This window comes from Sciurus vulgaris (assembly GCF_902686455.1).
Source record: "Sciurus vulgaris genome assembly, chromosome: 18".
NCBI classification, from domain to species: domain Eukaryota; kingdom Metazoa; phylum Chordata; class Mammalia; order Rodentia; family Sciuridae; genus Sciurus; species Sciurus vulgaris.
This window is the reverse complement of record NC_136479.1, coordinates 8,762,440-8,776,395: the sequence shown is the minus strand read 5'-3', so window position 1 is coordinate 8,776,395 and position 13,956 is coordinate 8,762,440. Positions and strand designations below refer to the sequence as shown.

At 50.6% G+C, this 13,956-nt stretch overlaps 1 protein-coding gene across 5 annotated transcripts in view; it reads right to left on the bottom strand.

Moving 5' to 3' along the window:
* The window catches only part of CLEC16A (C-type lectin domain containing 16A), a 188,155-nt gene that overhangs the window by 80,541 nt on the left and 93,658 nt on the right, over positions 1–13,956 (bottom strand). For all 5 annotated transcript variants that reach the window (XM_079121394.1, XM_079121395.1, XM_079121398.1 and 2 more), the window contains exon 18: positions 10,781–10,901. In XM_079121394.1, coding sequence (XP_078977520.1) covers positions 10,781–10,901 — 121 coding nt within the window. The remainder of the gene's footprint in view (positions 1–10,780; positions 10,902–13,956) is intronic.

Sequence of the window (13,956 nt, the reverse complement as noted above, 5' to 3'; positions counted from 1 at the left end):
CGCATCGCGCTGGCCCCAGGAATGGCAAGAGCCCGCGGTCCTTCTTCAGGCTCACTCAGGACCCTGCTCTTTGCCCCACAACAGAGTCCAGTGGTCATTCCCGTCAATCCAGGGCTTTCTATGCCTCGGCCTGGCCTGTATTTAGGATCCTAGGTGACAACGGTTTGAGTGCTTCTGCCCAATCTCTCGCCTCCGATGAGAGTGGGAGGAAGGTGTTGGTACTTCCCAGTCCTACTCTTCCCTGTGGGGCCAGGTGGGCTGGAGGGTGAGGACCAGCTGGGTGAAGAAGGGGGTTGGTCAGAAGGCCAGTGCTGGGGCAAGTGGCAGGTGGCCTCCTGAGAGAAAGAGTGTGGTGCAGGGGGTGGCCCTCTCCTGACTAGGCCTTCGTAAAGGTCACACTGTCTGTCGCTGGTTCAGTCTCCCCAGAGACTTGTTTTGGGTGTTCTGTGGTTGATCCGATATCAGGGCTGGAAGCCAACCCTCCCCTGCTGAGGCCTGAGCAGCCACCAGGTCCTGTGTCATCCCTAGCAGCTGGCCCAGCGGTAGAAGTGGGTGGGAAACCGGCGACTGGGGTGTGGGGGAAGGAGCCCTGTGTAGGCGGAGCCCCAGACGGCCTCGCCAGTGGGCCAGTGTGAGGGACGCCTTGAAACTCCGTGTTAACCCTCCGCTGGGCTCCCCACGGATTCCTGTTTCCTCTGGCACCTCTCACTGCTCTTTCTTCCTCGTCAGCCAGGTGCTGTCAAGGAGGCAGCACTGTGAGGCACAGCAGGGGCTGGGCCACTGTGAAGCCAGTAGCTGGTGGAAATCTCCAGAACTTGGTATGACTGGGGCAGCACAGTAAGGGACAGATAGGGGGACATTAAACATCATGCAGGGCTCTGCAGGGGACAGAGGACTCTGGAGTTGACCTTGAAGTGGGAAGTCAGCACCCCTGAAGGTCCTCAGGTGTGCTCTGGGGGAAAAGGTGCAGTGGAGGAAACTGTCCCTGTCAAAGGGCTGTTTCCTGAGTCCTAACCAGGGTGCAAGGGCTGCGGGCAGAGAGAAGGGGCTGGTTCTCCATCTGTCTGTCCCCTGAACTGGTGGAATCTGCTGAAAGTGTGGCTGTAGGGATGAGAAGCAGAGAGGGGACAGGACATCAGTTTTTTGCCTCAGCACACAGAAAGTCAAGAGGCATCACTTGCTGGCTGGGAGAAGGGGGGCCTTCAGCTCTGCAGTCAACCTAGCTGATGGGGCTCTGAGAAGTCGCACCAGGGCCATGCTCAGCACTGACAGGCTGCATCTCGTCCTCCCAACAGCCTGTGAGGTACGGCTAGTGAGGTCTGAGGGGCAGCGAGGCCAAGAAGCAGGCCAGGGTAGCAGGGCCTGAGGGTGCCGGGGCCAAGGCTAGGCTGGTAGCGGGGCCGACCCCTACTCTTAGCAGCTCCATGGTGCAGCTGCATCCAGAACTGTCTGCACCGCCAGGGCTGCGATGTGCCTCAGAAGATGGCTCTCTTTGGGCAAATCTAAGCCACCAGATCCCCTCCTGAGAAATCCAAACCAGGGCGCTGTTTTCAAATGTGAGGAGGGACTGAGCTTTGGAGAAAAAATTCAAATTGTAGAGTCTTTAGTAGAAAAAGTGATTTTATATGCAAAAAGAAGAAAAGCTCAAAACCCTGTCTTTCTGACTCCAATGCCTCATTTCCCCAACGCATAGGATGAATGCTAGAAATCCTGCTTTGTAGAGGGAAAAAGAAATGTCTTGTTCAGAACTGTCCTAGACCCACGTCAATATGTAGCCAACAAAAGAGGGCACAGTCATTAGGTGCCCTTGTGATCTCAGCAGAACATGTCTCTCTAATGCAGCTCAATTATGATTGCAAGTTTATAAAACAGGGAAAGATTACAGGAATATACATTAAACCACATCAATGAATGCTACTGAGAAAAAAAAAAATCAGGTCCAGCAGACAGGTACCAATCAAATAATCAATACGCAGGAAACAGCTACATCACCCTGCTTTAAAAGAACCAAATAATGCTGCAATTGGATTTACTTAAAAATTTTCCACTTGAACAAAACTGACAGCTGTATTATAATCACATTTCCAGTCAGTTTATAAGATACAAATTTCATTTCTCCATATTCCTACTTCATTTCTGAAAAGTGGCCAGCAGTGTTATTCATCCAGCACGTGGAGAAGCCTGATTCACAGAAGGCCACCGATTCCCTGCTTCCTTCTCTTCAGAGAGTCAGTGGTTTGATTCAAACATGACTTTTTCCTGATGTGCCCAGCTCAGAGCCCTAGTTTCAAAATGGATTAAGGAAGGGGGAAAAAGACTAGGGGGTGGGAGGGGAATTCTAACTCTGAGAGCCGCAAAATGATTTGGGGGTAGCTCAACTATTGAAATTAACACATCTACATGTTTAGATGGTCTACATGTTTAGGTGGGTTTAAGATTTCTGGGGTATTTCATGAGCCAGGGCTGCAAGATGGGGGGCAGGAGCTGGCACTGGGAACCCAACTCTTCAAATGCACACAATAAGGGGCAAACATTGTTTCTGTAACTCACATTCTGATTGCCTTGAATTACTCAAGACAAAGTGTAGAAATGCCACTAGAGTTCATCAATAATTAAAGTGGCTGCTAACGCTTGCATCAGTTCAATCCCACGAGCCTTTTCTGAGTCAGCTATGTGCCAGGCACCGGGGACACACACAGAAGGGTTGTGCTTGTTAGAGGTATGCTGTCCGCAGGAGTGGAGCAGGAGGAAGGCTGGGCGTGGGGCTGGACAGCAACCCAGGCCGAGGTGGCAGCGGCAGGTTGGCCATGAACGGGAGCTGCACACAGCACCCCAGTCAGGAAGGTGCACATGAACCAGGACACTGGCAGAGAGGAGGGTGGAAGTCTTTGGGGAAAGGCACAGAGGGCCTGGCCTGGGAGCGGGTGAAGCTGCCATGGCCAATGGCTGGTAAGCCCCTGGCTGTGGGGCTGGGGCTGGTCAGGAGTGACTCCAAGTTGGCAGGTCGGGGGACGCCCCCCAGGGTGCTCTACTGAGTGTCTCCATTTGCAGAGGCCCACATGGGCTGTGCTCCCTTCAGAGACAGAAGCACAGGTGGGGAGCACAGCACGGGGGCCACCAAAGCACACTCGCCTCAAGATCAGACTCTTAATCGCCACGTATGTGCTGGCCTCTCCGGTTTCATGCTAACAACATTGGTCCACTTCAGCATCGGCACTAAACAAGCCACTTCTCCAGGGCCCCTGCTTGGATGCCTGAACTATAGCATCCCCAAGGAGCCATCAGGGTCTGACTCCAGTCCCTCCCCCATGGTGGTTTCCATTCTCCAAGTAGCCAGCACCCATTTTCCTAAAAGTCATCTTTCCAAGAAACTGATCTAATTAATGAGCCTGCATGACCTCTTCCATTTTGCAGCATATGCCCTGGACAGGAATAGTCGTGGGCTTTGCTCTGTCAGAGGCGTACAGAGACTCTCCTAGTGCAAACCTAAGTATTTCATGCCCGGCGTGCAGTCACATGGGAATGCCAAGGACCATTTACCCGAAGTTTCCATCCACCCAGGGGGATGCTGAGCATCTCCTAAAGATTCTCTCTTTTAATCTATAGAACAGCCTCAAAGCAGGGGTGACTGGCCCCACTTTAGAGAAGGAGGAGAAGAAAGACTGAGAGAGATGATGGAATTTCCCCCAATGTCACACAGCTGGGATTTAAACCAGGCTTTTCTGAATCTAGGGCCCTGTTTCTGAGCATTACATTCCTAATTCACTACATGTCAGATTTTTAAGGAGTTGATCTCCCTCTTGCCCCTTCCTTAAGCTTTTATTTTGAAAAAGTTTCAAGCTTCCAGAAAAGTTTAAAGAACAGTACAATAAACACACTTTTATTTTCTGAGTCTTTCCAAAGTAGTAACATCGGACACTTGACTCCTCAACATTTCAGTCTGATCTGGCTAAGAAGTTCTGGCAAGGACTCAGTCTCACCCAACCAGACAGCATTATCACGCCCAAGAAATGAAATGCTGATCTCGATTATATTACCGAATCACAAATCCATATGCCAACCCTCAATTTCCAGAAAAATTTCTAATAAAGCTACTTTTTTATTTTCTCAATCCAAGATCCAATTCGCCTTGATAGTTGGCATGTCTCTTTAGTTTCAGTAATGAAGAAGAGTACCCCTGCTTCCCAGTCCCTTTCTGGGGGTGTCCTTCCAGGACATTTTCCTTATTTAGTAGAATTAGTTCTACATTCTTTATATTCCTTCCTCCCTCCCTCCCTTTGTGCTGGGTACTGAGCTCAGGGCTTGTGCATGTGAGGCGAGCACTCTACCACTGAGTTACAGCCCTAGTTCAACACTGACATTTTTAAAAGTTTGGGTCAGTATCTTCTATAATATTTTACATTCTGGATTTTTCATTGTCTTCATTGTTTGTGCTATTCTATCATTTTCAACAGGACCATGACAGTGTCAGGGCCATCAGCAAAATAAGCCAGCATATGGAATTTCCCAGAACTCGCAGGACCAAAACTGTCATTGGCTTTCCAAGACAGTTGATGAGCTCACATTTTCCCAGACTACCCTCACTCTACTAACTCACTTGGGGAGCTTCAAAAACTTTTGCCGAAAACCAGTTGCTGGGCACTCAGATGACTTCCACTCTGCCTAAAAGCTGGTTTGCAAGGGAGCTGGGTGGAGCAGGCAGAATGTGAGGAGCTATGGAGATGTGGGGTATGGCATGGTCTTTGCACGGCCTTTTGGGACCCTCCCGTTCACACTCACATGGTCCACAGTGAAGGATGATAAAGAAGGGGGACTTGGGCTGGATTTCAAACACGGATCAAGAACTTGGAGGACAGTGTCACATGTGAGCTTCCATGGCCTTCAGTGTCCTGCAGTTGCTTGTTTGGGGGAACAACAAATTTTGGGGAGTAGCGGGTTACACAGCTGAGCAAAGGCCCTGAGATGTCTGAAGAACAAGGAGGAAGACAGGGAGGTGGTCCCACATGCTGCTCAGCCTCAAGGGTCAGACCTTGGCTTTTTATTAGAAGTGGGTTGGAGGGTCCCTTTGAATAAAAGAAGCCAGGATTTGACATCTGCACTCAAAGCGTGACAGCGCATGACAGTGCATGACAGTGCAGGCTGGGCAAGAACGACGGCAGGACGTGAGGCAGGAGCACCCGGCTGGGAAGAGGCTCTTCCGCACCCAAGTGACACGATAGCCCTGGAAACCACGGTGCTTGGGGAGGATAGGGAGGGATGTCAGGGCCTGGTGGCAACAGGTAGGCTGATCAGCTGGAAGCTGCCTAAGAGAAAGGGGACACTAGGATGAGCCCAAGGTTGTGCCACCAGGATGGTTCTGGGCTGCGGGGGACTGGCTCTGTGGGGAAGACCGAGTTCTGGCCTGTTCGTGGAGCATGACGAGACGTGTCATGAAATGCAGCTGGATGCTCAGGCCTAGAGTTCAGAGGAGCTCATGGCTGCAGGGAGTGAGTTTGTGAGAAGGGTGTCCCCCAGGAAAAGAAGTGACCGCTAGCTGTCATTGTATGTGGGTCCCATCTCCTAGGATATTCTCCAGCCCAGGCCCGGAAGCCCAAACCTAGGTAAGAGATCGCACACCCAGCACAGACCTGCCAACTCTGGGCACTGCTCTGGAGGCTCTGAACCCTCTCTTATGGACCACATGATGCACAGTTTTGCCGATCTTTCCTGGATTAGAGCAGGGAGAAGTGTTGTACATTCCCTACCTGTGGAATGTTGCCAGATGACTCTCTAGTCAGTGGACAAGGACGCAGGCTACTAACCTCAATGGTTCTGAGACCTGTGAAATGATTTGGGGCATTGCTGCCAAGGGGCAAAGGTGAGAGGCTTCCCACCTACTCTCGCATCCCCTTGAGCTCCCTCACAGCACCTCTCACCTGGCCACCTGACCAAGCTGCAATTGTGCCAGGCACTGTTCTGAGCACATCACGCCCACTGCTCACTCGGCTTCTCCAGGACTCCCTTCCTATAGAAATGGAAGCACCAGGAGAGGAGGCTGCTTGTCTATGGTGGCACAGCAGGCGGTGCAAGAGCAGGGTTGGGACTTCAGTACAGGCACACTGAGCCCACACCCAGACCACTAAGTCACAAGGCCTTTCCAGACCCTCACCACAGTTAAAAGGCCTCTGCTGGCACCTCTGGCAGTGTCAGTTCCAGAAGTGAAGTGTACTTTGAGGACAGTTGTCCCTATGGGAAAGCCTGAATTGACCCCTGGCTCATCATGGCCACTATACCCCTTGTTCCTTGCACTCTGGCCACGCCAGCCTCCCTAGGATCATGGAGCACACCAAGCTCCCTCCCACCTCAACCACCCGCATTTCTGTATTTTCTCATAGAGACACCTGGACCCTCCTGGCACAGCATACCTTGAGAAAGGCTTTCTGTCAGTAGCCTATGAAGACTTTTCTCCCAGTTACTCTCTAGTAGGGACCATGCTTGCCACCTTGACAAAGCACCTCGATCAATCCATAATCACACATTTATTTACTTCCTGTTAGTGGTTTCCAAAAACTGGAAGCACCCCAAGACAAATGGCCAAGTCTGGCTCTTGCTCATGATCACATCCCAGGTCCTAGGACTGAGCCTGGAATTCAGTAGGTGCTCCACAAATAGCCAAATGAATGAATGGATTTTCACTGAATAGATTTTCATTCAATGGGTTTTATGAATGGAATTTAAAAAGATCACAATACAAGACTCCACGCACGCAGCACATGCTACAGCTATAACCATGTAAGCAAAAGTGCCCAGGTGAACGGGTTAGAAGGAAATGGAAATGGAAACTGAACATGCCTGGCTGCTGGCCATCTTGGTAGGGTATCTGGAAAACGGGCAAATTTCTCCAGTGCTATGATGGTTTGTGGTATTTGGAAACAGGCAGGAATGTGGGGTTCCTCCTCCAAGGCTACTTGTCTTTAGAGCACTCGTTAGTAGGCACCCTGCAGTAAGTCCCACAGCCTCCAGTCCAAGCCACTAGAACTCTTTCCTATACCCCAAAACAATGCCAGCACACAAGTGACGGACTGGCTCGAATACTTCAGGATACAGGCCATGGTATATCCTTGGCGTGCAGCAGGCCGACAGCCTCTCGGTCAGCAGCTGCAGCGGGGCCTGTGGGTGGCTCTCACGGAACACCTGCTCTGCACCAAGCTCAGCACTGTGTGCTCGACACACACGATGTTCCTAACAGCTCTCCCTGGATGGTCTCCTAGAGCCATTTTAAAGGCAAGGCCACTGAGAGTCACAAGCAGTAAGACCTGGGAAGTCACAAAGCTAATTATTTCTTACCACACCAGAGGTGGTCAAATTGCATGTTGATGGGCCAGGCTGGAAACGCGTGTGTGGACGAGCATGGACCCTCCCTCCAGGAGATGCTCCCGTGCCCACTTCTGGCCCAAAGCAACGACCAGGGCTGGGGGCACTTGAGAAGTCTGTATCTGTTAGGGAAGTATTCAGAGAGGCAATAACATCACACCTCTGTGGGCTTTAATATGCTGAGCGGGCAGGGGTGGTTTAGAAAGGGTGATGGTGGGAAGGGGAAACCCAACTGTGCAAAATGGTCAACAACCAGGAGGCCAAGAGCCCACATGCAGGGTCAGGGAGCTGTTCTGTCTGAAACACATCCCTCTGGCCTGGGCTTCCCCGGGGTCTTTTCTCCCCCTCTCCTCCTCCTTCCCGCCCTCCTTCAGCAGACTCAGCCTTGTGGCCCCTTGCCAGCTTGTGGCTCCTGTGCTTTTCTCCTTTCCATCAAAAACCCAAACAGGAGTCCCTTCAACCATGGCCAGGGTGATTCTTTCCTGAATGGGGACATATTTGCTACTCTGTGGCAGAGGCCACCTTTTATGCCAGAGCCTGCTGCTGGTCAACAAACACTTGAGCTGACCAGCCTGGGCAGGCTGCTGGGGAGTGTGCTTCATGCTGAGGTTTCTTACTGAAGGGTGAGGTGCAAGGAGGTCAGCAAATGCTGCTCTATGCCACCACCTCTTGCCAGGTGGAGCTGGGTTTCCTTAAGCCCATCAACCTTATCAAGGACAATACCAGCTGACCAACCCCAAACGCCTCTCCCCAAGTTGGCTTCCTCACCTAACAGACAGATAAAGTGTGCCCAGCTTCCAGCCATCCTGCTTCCTGGTGTGCTCCACAGTTTGACAGAGAAGACATTTTGCGCATTGAAAAGTAAGGGTGATTTCAGCCACAGCAGGTGAGGAGCTCTAGCATTTACGAATCAAACGGTCCTTTTAAAATGGAAAGCTCCAAGCTGTTTTAACTTTGAAACTCCCTCAAATCAAGAGTGAAGTCAAGCCCCACAGGCCTGGAAGATGCACCCCTGCCCAGACTGTCCAGCACAGCCTAACCAAATCTACCCATGTGTACCACCTGGCTTTGGTTTCTATAAACCCTAACCACTTCTAGGGGACCTACAGAGAAGCAGTCTAGCTACTTATGCCCAGTTTGATCAAACTGCATAAAATTGGCTTTTCCTTTTTATAACATTTGCATATTTCTTATGTGGTGGGGTGGCCAAATCTAGCAAGCTAGGATTCAGACAGGATCCCTGGGTTAGGCTGCCAGCAACACAATCACACACACACACAAAAGCCAACCAATGACACATGCTCTTATTCTGTATGTGCTTTTAAAATCCATGATCCCAGTATTTTCTGAATGCCACCCTCTTCAGCAAAAGACATAATTTGCAATCAGGATGGGTAAAGATAGACAGTCATTACTTTCTTAATGGCCAACTACCCAAAAAGGCTCAGTTAAGTGATCTCAACTAGCAATCTAATCAATTAAAATTGATAAGTGAAATACTTTTAACCTTTATTTCAACAGGCCATTCCCTGGGAGGAGGGAAGGAATGTGAATTCCCAGCATAAAATTTAATTCCATTTCACGGATGCAAACACTCTCAGTGCCTGCTGGAAAGGCCCCCGTTAAAGCAAGCTGTTTCCCTTTTTCTCCTGGATTAAATGAGAAAGACTGGTTTATGATTCTCTCCAGCCAGTTCAATCAATTTCTAGAAATCACTGTGGCCATTTCTCAAGGGTGAAAGGGCCAAAGGAGATGGGCACAGAAGGGTCACCACTTCTTTGTTCTCCCAAGAGAAGACAAGATCAAAGAGCATAAATAAGAGGAAAGCCAGAAAAAATAAATCAGACAGGTAATAAGCACAATTCTGAGAATCATTTAATTAGCAGATCAAACCATCTACAGTTTGCTGCGAATGGTTACATGCTATGTATGATGCCTGCTCATCGCATTTCACAGGATCCTCAGAACAACCCTGTTACCTAAGAAGTGCCAACCCCATTGTGTGTGCGTGCGTGAGGTGCTGGGGATTGTACCCGAGGCCCCGCAAATGCTAGGCAAGTGCTTTCCAGGTGAGGAAATGGGCTGTAGAGGTTTCATTCATCTATTTAAGGAGGTGTACAGCAGGGCAGGGATATCAGTCTCAAAAGCCAATACTTCGAGGACCTGGATCATGATCATACTGAACAGTTTAGCTAAAACTCTCTGAATTATACACTAAAGTTTGGCAAATTTTGCTATGTGTAAATCATACCTCAAAATAAACCGATTTAAATAAATCAATAAAGTTGATTTAAAATAATAATGCCACCACAATAGGCAATGGCCACCTGTTCTTTCTGCCTGCCTAGCCTCCACTTCCTTTTCAGGAGTATTCTCCTTCCTCACTCCCAGGGGATGGGGTTTGGAAGGAACTGGACCTACCTCCTAGCTCTGGGCTGGCCATGTGACCCAGCTGAGACAGTCAGTGTCTCATGTGCTCTGACCACTGTCTGGTTCAGGGAGGGCCATGACCCAGACCAGGGCAGGGACAGTCTACCCTAGACTTCAACAAATCTCCGTCAAGGCTGCTTTGCTGCTGCAGATCTTGGGCTGCTAGCAGCTATCTTGCCACCACCTGGAGAAAGCCCTCTTGAGGATGAGGCTGGACCAGAGGCAAAGAGCTGAGGGTTCAAAGGGCTGCTTCTGGATGACACCAAGTGCCCAGAGCCAGCCATGCCTCACCACAGAACTACTCCTGGATTTTCCAGACCATCGGCAGCTTTCCGGTCTTTTTCCATGAGCCAGCCTAATTTCTCGTCTCTTACAATACTCTTACTATGCCATAAAGCTTTTCATAGAAAACCATGTTGTCCTTCAGTGTGCACATATCCCATGGCGAAAGGAGAAAAAAGCAAATAGGGGATAGGTTCTGGCCCTCCACACTCGTCATCCCCTTTAAATCTCAGTCTCATGTTGCAGATGAGAACACCGAGGCCCTGCAAGGTCACATAAGCAGCCTGAGGTCCCTTACCTAAACACTGGGGATTTGCTTCCTTTCTGTAGGAGCAGAATCCTTCCCGCACTGGACTTCACAGGAAACCCATAACACACAACACCAATCAAAGCTGACATCTGCTGGGGCTTGGAGGGAAGGGACCCTGAAGCTGTGCCCACCCTTGCTGGAGCCTCTGGTCACCTGCACCAACCTTTCACCAAAGCCCCTGTTCTCCAGAGAGCAGAACCTGTAGACTGACATCCACATGCCGAGAATCTGGGGCCCTCGTTTTCAAAAATTTCAGGTGATAAGCACACCCTTGGCTCACGGTCACAGGCCAATGGCAGTACATAATGTAGGCCACATACCCACCCTCACACAGTGAAGTGTGACTGCAGAGCAGGGTCCTGCGTCCCCTGCCCCCCCTGGGATGACTCCAGACAGCCAACTCACTCAGGTCCAGGACGTCGTCGGTTTTGATCAGGTCTTCCTCCCGAGTCAGCGGCAACTGGGTCTCAGGTTCCCCTCGCAGCTGCAGTGACAGGGAACGCAGCATGAAGAACACCCGGATGGCCTGGACAGCAGAGAGCAGAGAGAGTGAAGTCGCAGAGGTGCCAGTGAGGTGACCATACCGAGAGAGTGCACGGTGACGCTTGGTTACAGAGAGGAGAGGGAAGACCCTGAACAAAGACCCCAGCACGCGCTCCTGGTCCTCTCACAGCAAGACACCAGTTCCGCACCATGTTAAACGGAGTAAGCTGAACTCAAGGTCAAGGGCCATATGTTCTCTCATGTGTGGAAGCTAGAGAGGAAAAAGGAAAAGAAAGAGAGGGGGAATCTCAAGAAAATCAAAGGAAGCTCAGCAGAGTAGAGGAAAGGGACCAGGGGATGGGAGGAGGGGAAGGAAAGGGAATATTGGGGAACAATATTGGCCAAAGTGGATTGTGTGCATGTACAAATGTGCAACAACAGATGCAACCATTATGTGTGACTACGTGCACCAATAAAAAGTAGGGGGAAAAAGACAAGTTCAGTTACCCACCAGTTCAGGTTTGGGTCACTTTACCTCAACCGAGCATCTGTCATCCCTCAAGAGTCACAGGACCTTTGACACATATCCCCCTGCAGCAGTTAGGCACCTGAGACAGACAACTGATACCCAAGGAAGTGAAGGGAGCTGCCTACAGCCATGCATCTGAGGAGGGCTAGAATCCAGGCCTCTTCCAGTGACACCAGCAGGGACCATGGAAACCCGCCCTGCTAGTGAAAGCACTGCCCACTGAGGGAGGAGTAGGGGAGACAAGCAGGGAGATGCATGTGGTCTTCAGAGCTGGTGAGAGCCAATTAAAATCCTGGCTCTGTCCTCCAGGGACAGGGCTCCACTGTGACCCCTCGGCTCATGTTTGGGACTGTGCTGCTGATAGGGCCAAGGCCTGGCACTTGGCAGGTGTGCAGTGACAACCCCTGACTGCCTCTCAGGCTTTCTCAGCCAGCTCTCTGGGGGAGAAGCCAGCTCTGCCAGGGATTCCCGATCCATGCCAGAGCTGTTTGTCAGAATCCAGGGAGGCCATTACGCATCTCCAGAAAGCAGAGAAAAGGCAGAGTCCCCAGAAGCCAGTGAAGTTGGGCAGGAAGCAACCTTTAGCCCCAAGAAGAGGCTTGCCACCAACCTGAGCCAGGAAGCAGAGGGGCAGTCTCCACAAAACAGCACATCTAGGCCTTTCTCCCTGATATGGAATGACACACCTAGTGGAGGGACACAGCTCAGAACCAGACAGACAGGTCTGCACTGGACTCCCAGCTCCACTGTGCTGGGCAAGGCCCCTGACTTTTGTGGACCTCATTTTCCTCATCAGTGAAGTGGGCACAACAATCTCTAATGCCAAGGGCCCTGAGATGGCCCTGAGATAAATGCTGGAGGGGAACAACCAGCACAGCACTCCATAAAGGCCCAGCCATCCGGCCACTTAACAGACGCCATGCTGAGCAGAGAGAAGAATGAAGGGACAAACCACTGTCACCACAGGTGAACCACACAAAGACGAATTCCAGCATGCCTTTAGGTCTTTGGTTCACAGCTCTGATGGGGACAGCCCTGGCATGTGAAGGGAGGATACGTGAGGTGTCTCCCAGGTCTTACACGGCCTCGTCAGGTCCTGGGCATGAGGCTGCTCCTCAGCCACCTCCCTGCTCCTGCCTTGGTCCCTACCTGGTGGGAGGCCTTGGACCAGTCTCCTGGGAGGACACTGGAAGGGCACTCCCCTCCTGAAGCACTGCAGTCTGCTGAGCAACTCACAGAGCCCACACTGTGATGGCGGCGATGGCATTGGTGTCTGACCTGAATACCCTTAGCAGTACTTTAAAGGACAGTTTTCATAAACTGTCATCAGAAGAAAAAGATGCGGAGTTTCATTAAAAAAATCAAAAGAGTTTATATTTAGTAAGCACCTACTGTCTACCAGGGGTTGTGGGTAACTCATTGCAATTTCAAGACCTCAGGGAAGAAAAGAGGGAGCTGCATGGGCAGAGTGACCTCAGCTCCCACAGATGCTAAGTGGCTGAGACTCAGCAAAGTCAGGCGCTGTGTCCTTTAGCCCTGTGCCAGTCCAGTGTAGAAGGCCCAAGATGTGGTGGTCACTGGGAATATGTGGCAGTCTGAGCTCTCAAGTAAGGAGATAAGACCTTGGGGACAATGAAAAACGAAAGAAAAAGGTCCAATGCAGGCAGGTCCCACTCAAGGGGACCTCATGTCTCTGGACCTCCCTTCCCCTTGGGGCTCTGAAGGACAACTCCAGCAGGACCAGAGCAGATGAGAAACAGAGATGCGCTATGACTGTCTTCTGCCATGGCTTGGCAAGCCTGAGGCTCTCCAGCAAACAGGAAAGGAGCTTGGGGTTTGGCTCCTAACACAGGCCTTTCTGTAAGATATCTGCTTTTGCTTGGCAAACAACAAATGGAAGACATTTCCAGAAATACACACAAAAAATAAAACTACTTAAAATACAAAATAGAATATAAAATATATAAAATGAAATCCCACTACTTTTCCTGGTTTCCAAGAATAGGAAGAGTGTACTTCAACATCAGGGGCAGGTGAAGGGCAGACTCCCACAGGGCAGGTGCTCCATGTGGATGGAAGCCACCTCCCACGGGGGTCTACGAGGGCCTGGTGGGCATGGTGACCACCGCCATGGTGCCAAAAACCCATCAAGAATGCTAAAACTTGAGGAAGAGGGTCACACACGGACTCTACCACCACCTGAAACACTGATACCCGCAGTCCACTGGGTACTGTGTCGGGCTGTGTGTGTCATCTCCTTCAGACCTTTCAACATCCCGTGTGGCTCCCATTCTGCAGACAGAGAAACCAGCTCAGGGACATTAGGCCTCCTGCCCGAGGTCGCTGGGTGCAATACCGCATTCCAAGTCTGTGTTCTTCCAACCACACTCCTTTGTCTTAAGAACAGTCAAGCCAACGCCTGAGACCCAGGTTTTATTGAGTGTTTTTCTTTTCTTTTTGCTAAATAAAGATGTAAACTTTAGCAAATTATTATTCTTTCAGGTAAATTATAATTTTTGGGTTTTTTTTCACAGACTAACAAGAAGGCTGACCCTGGAAGGACAGATTA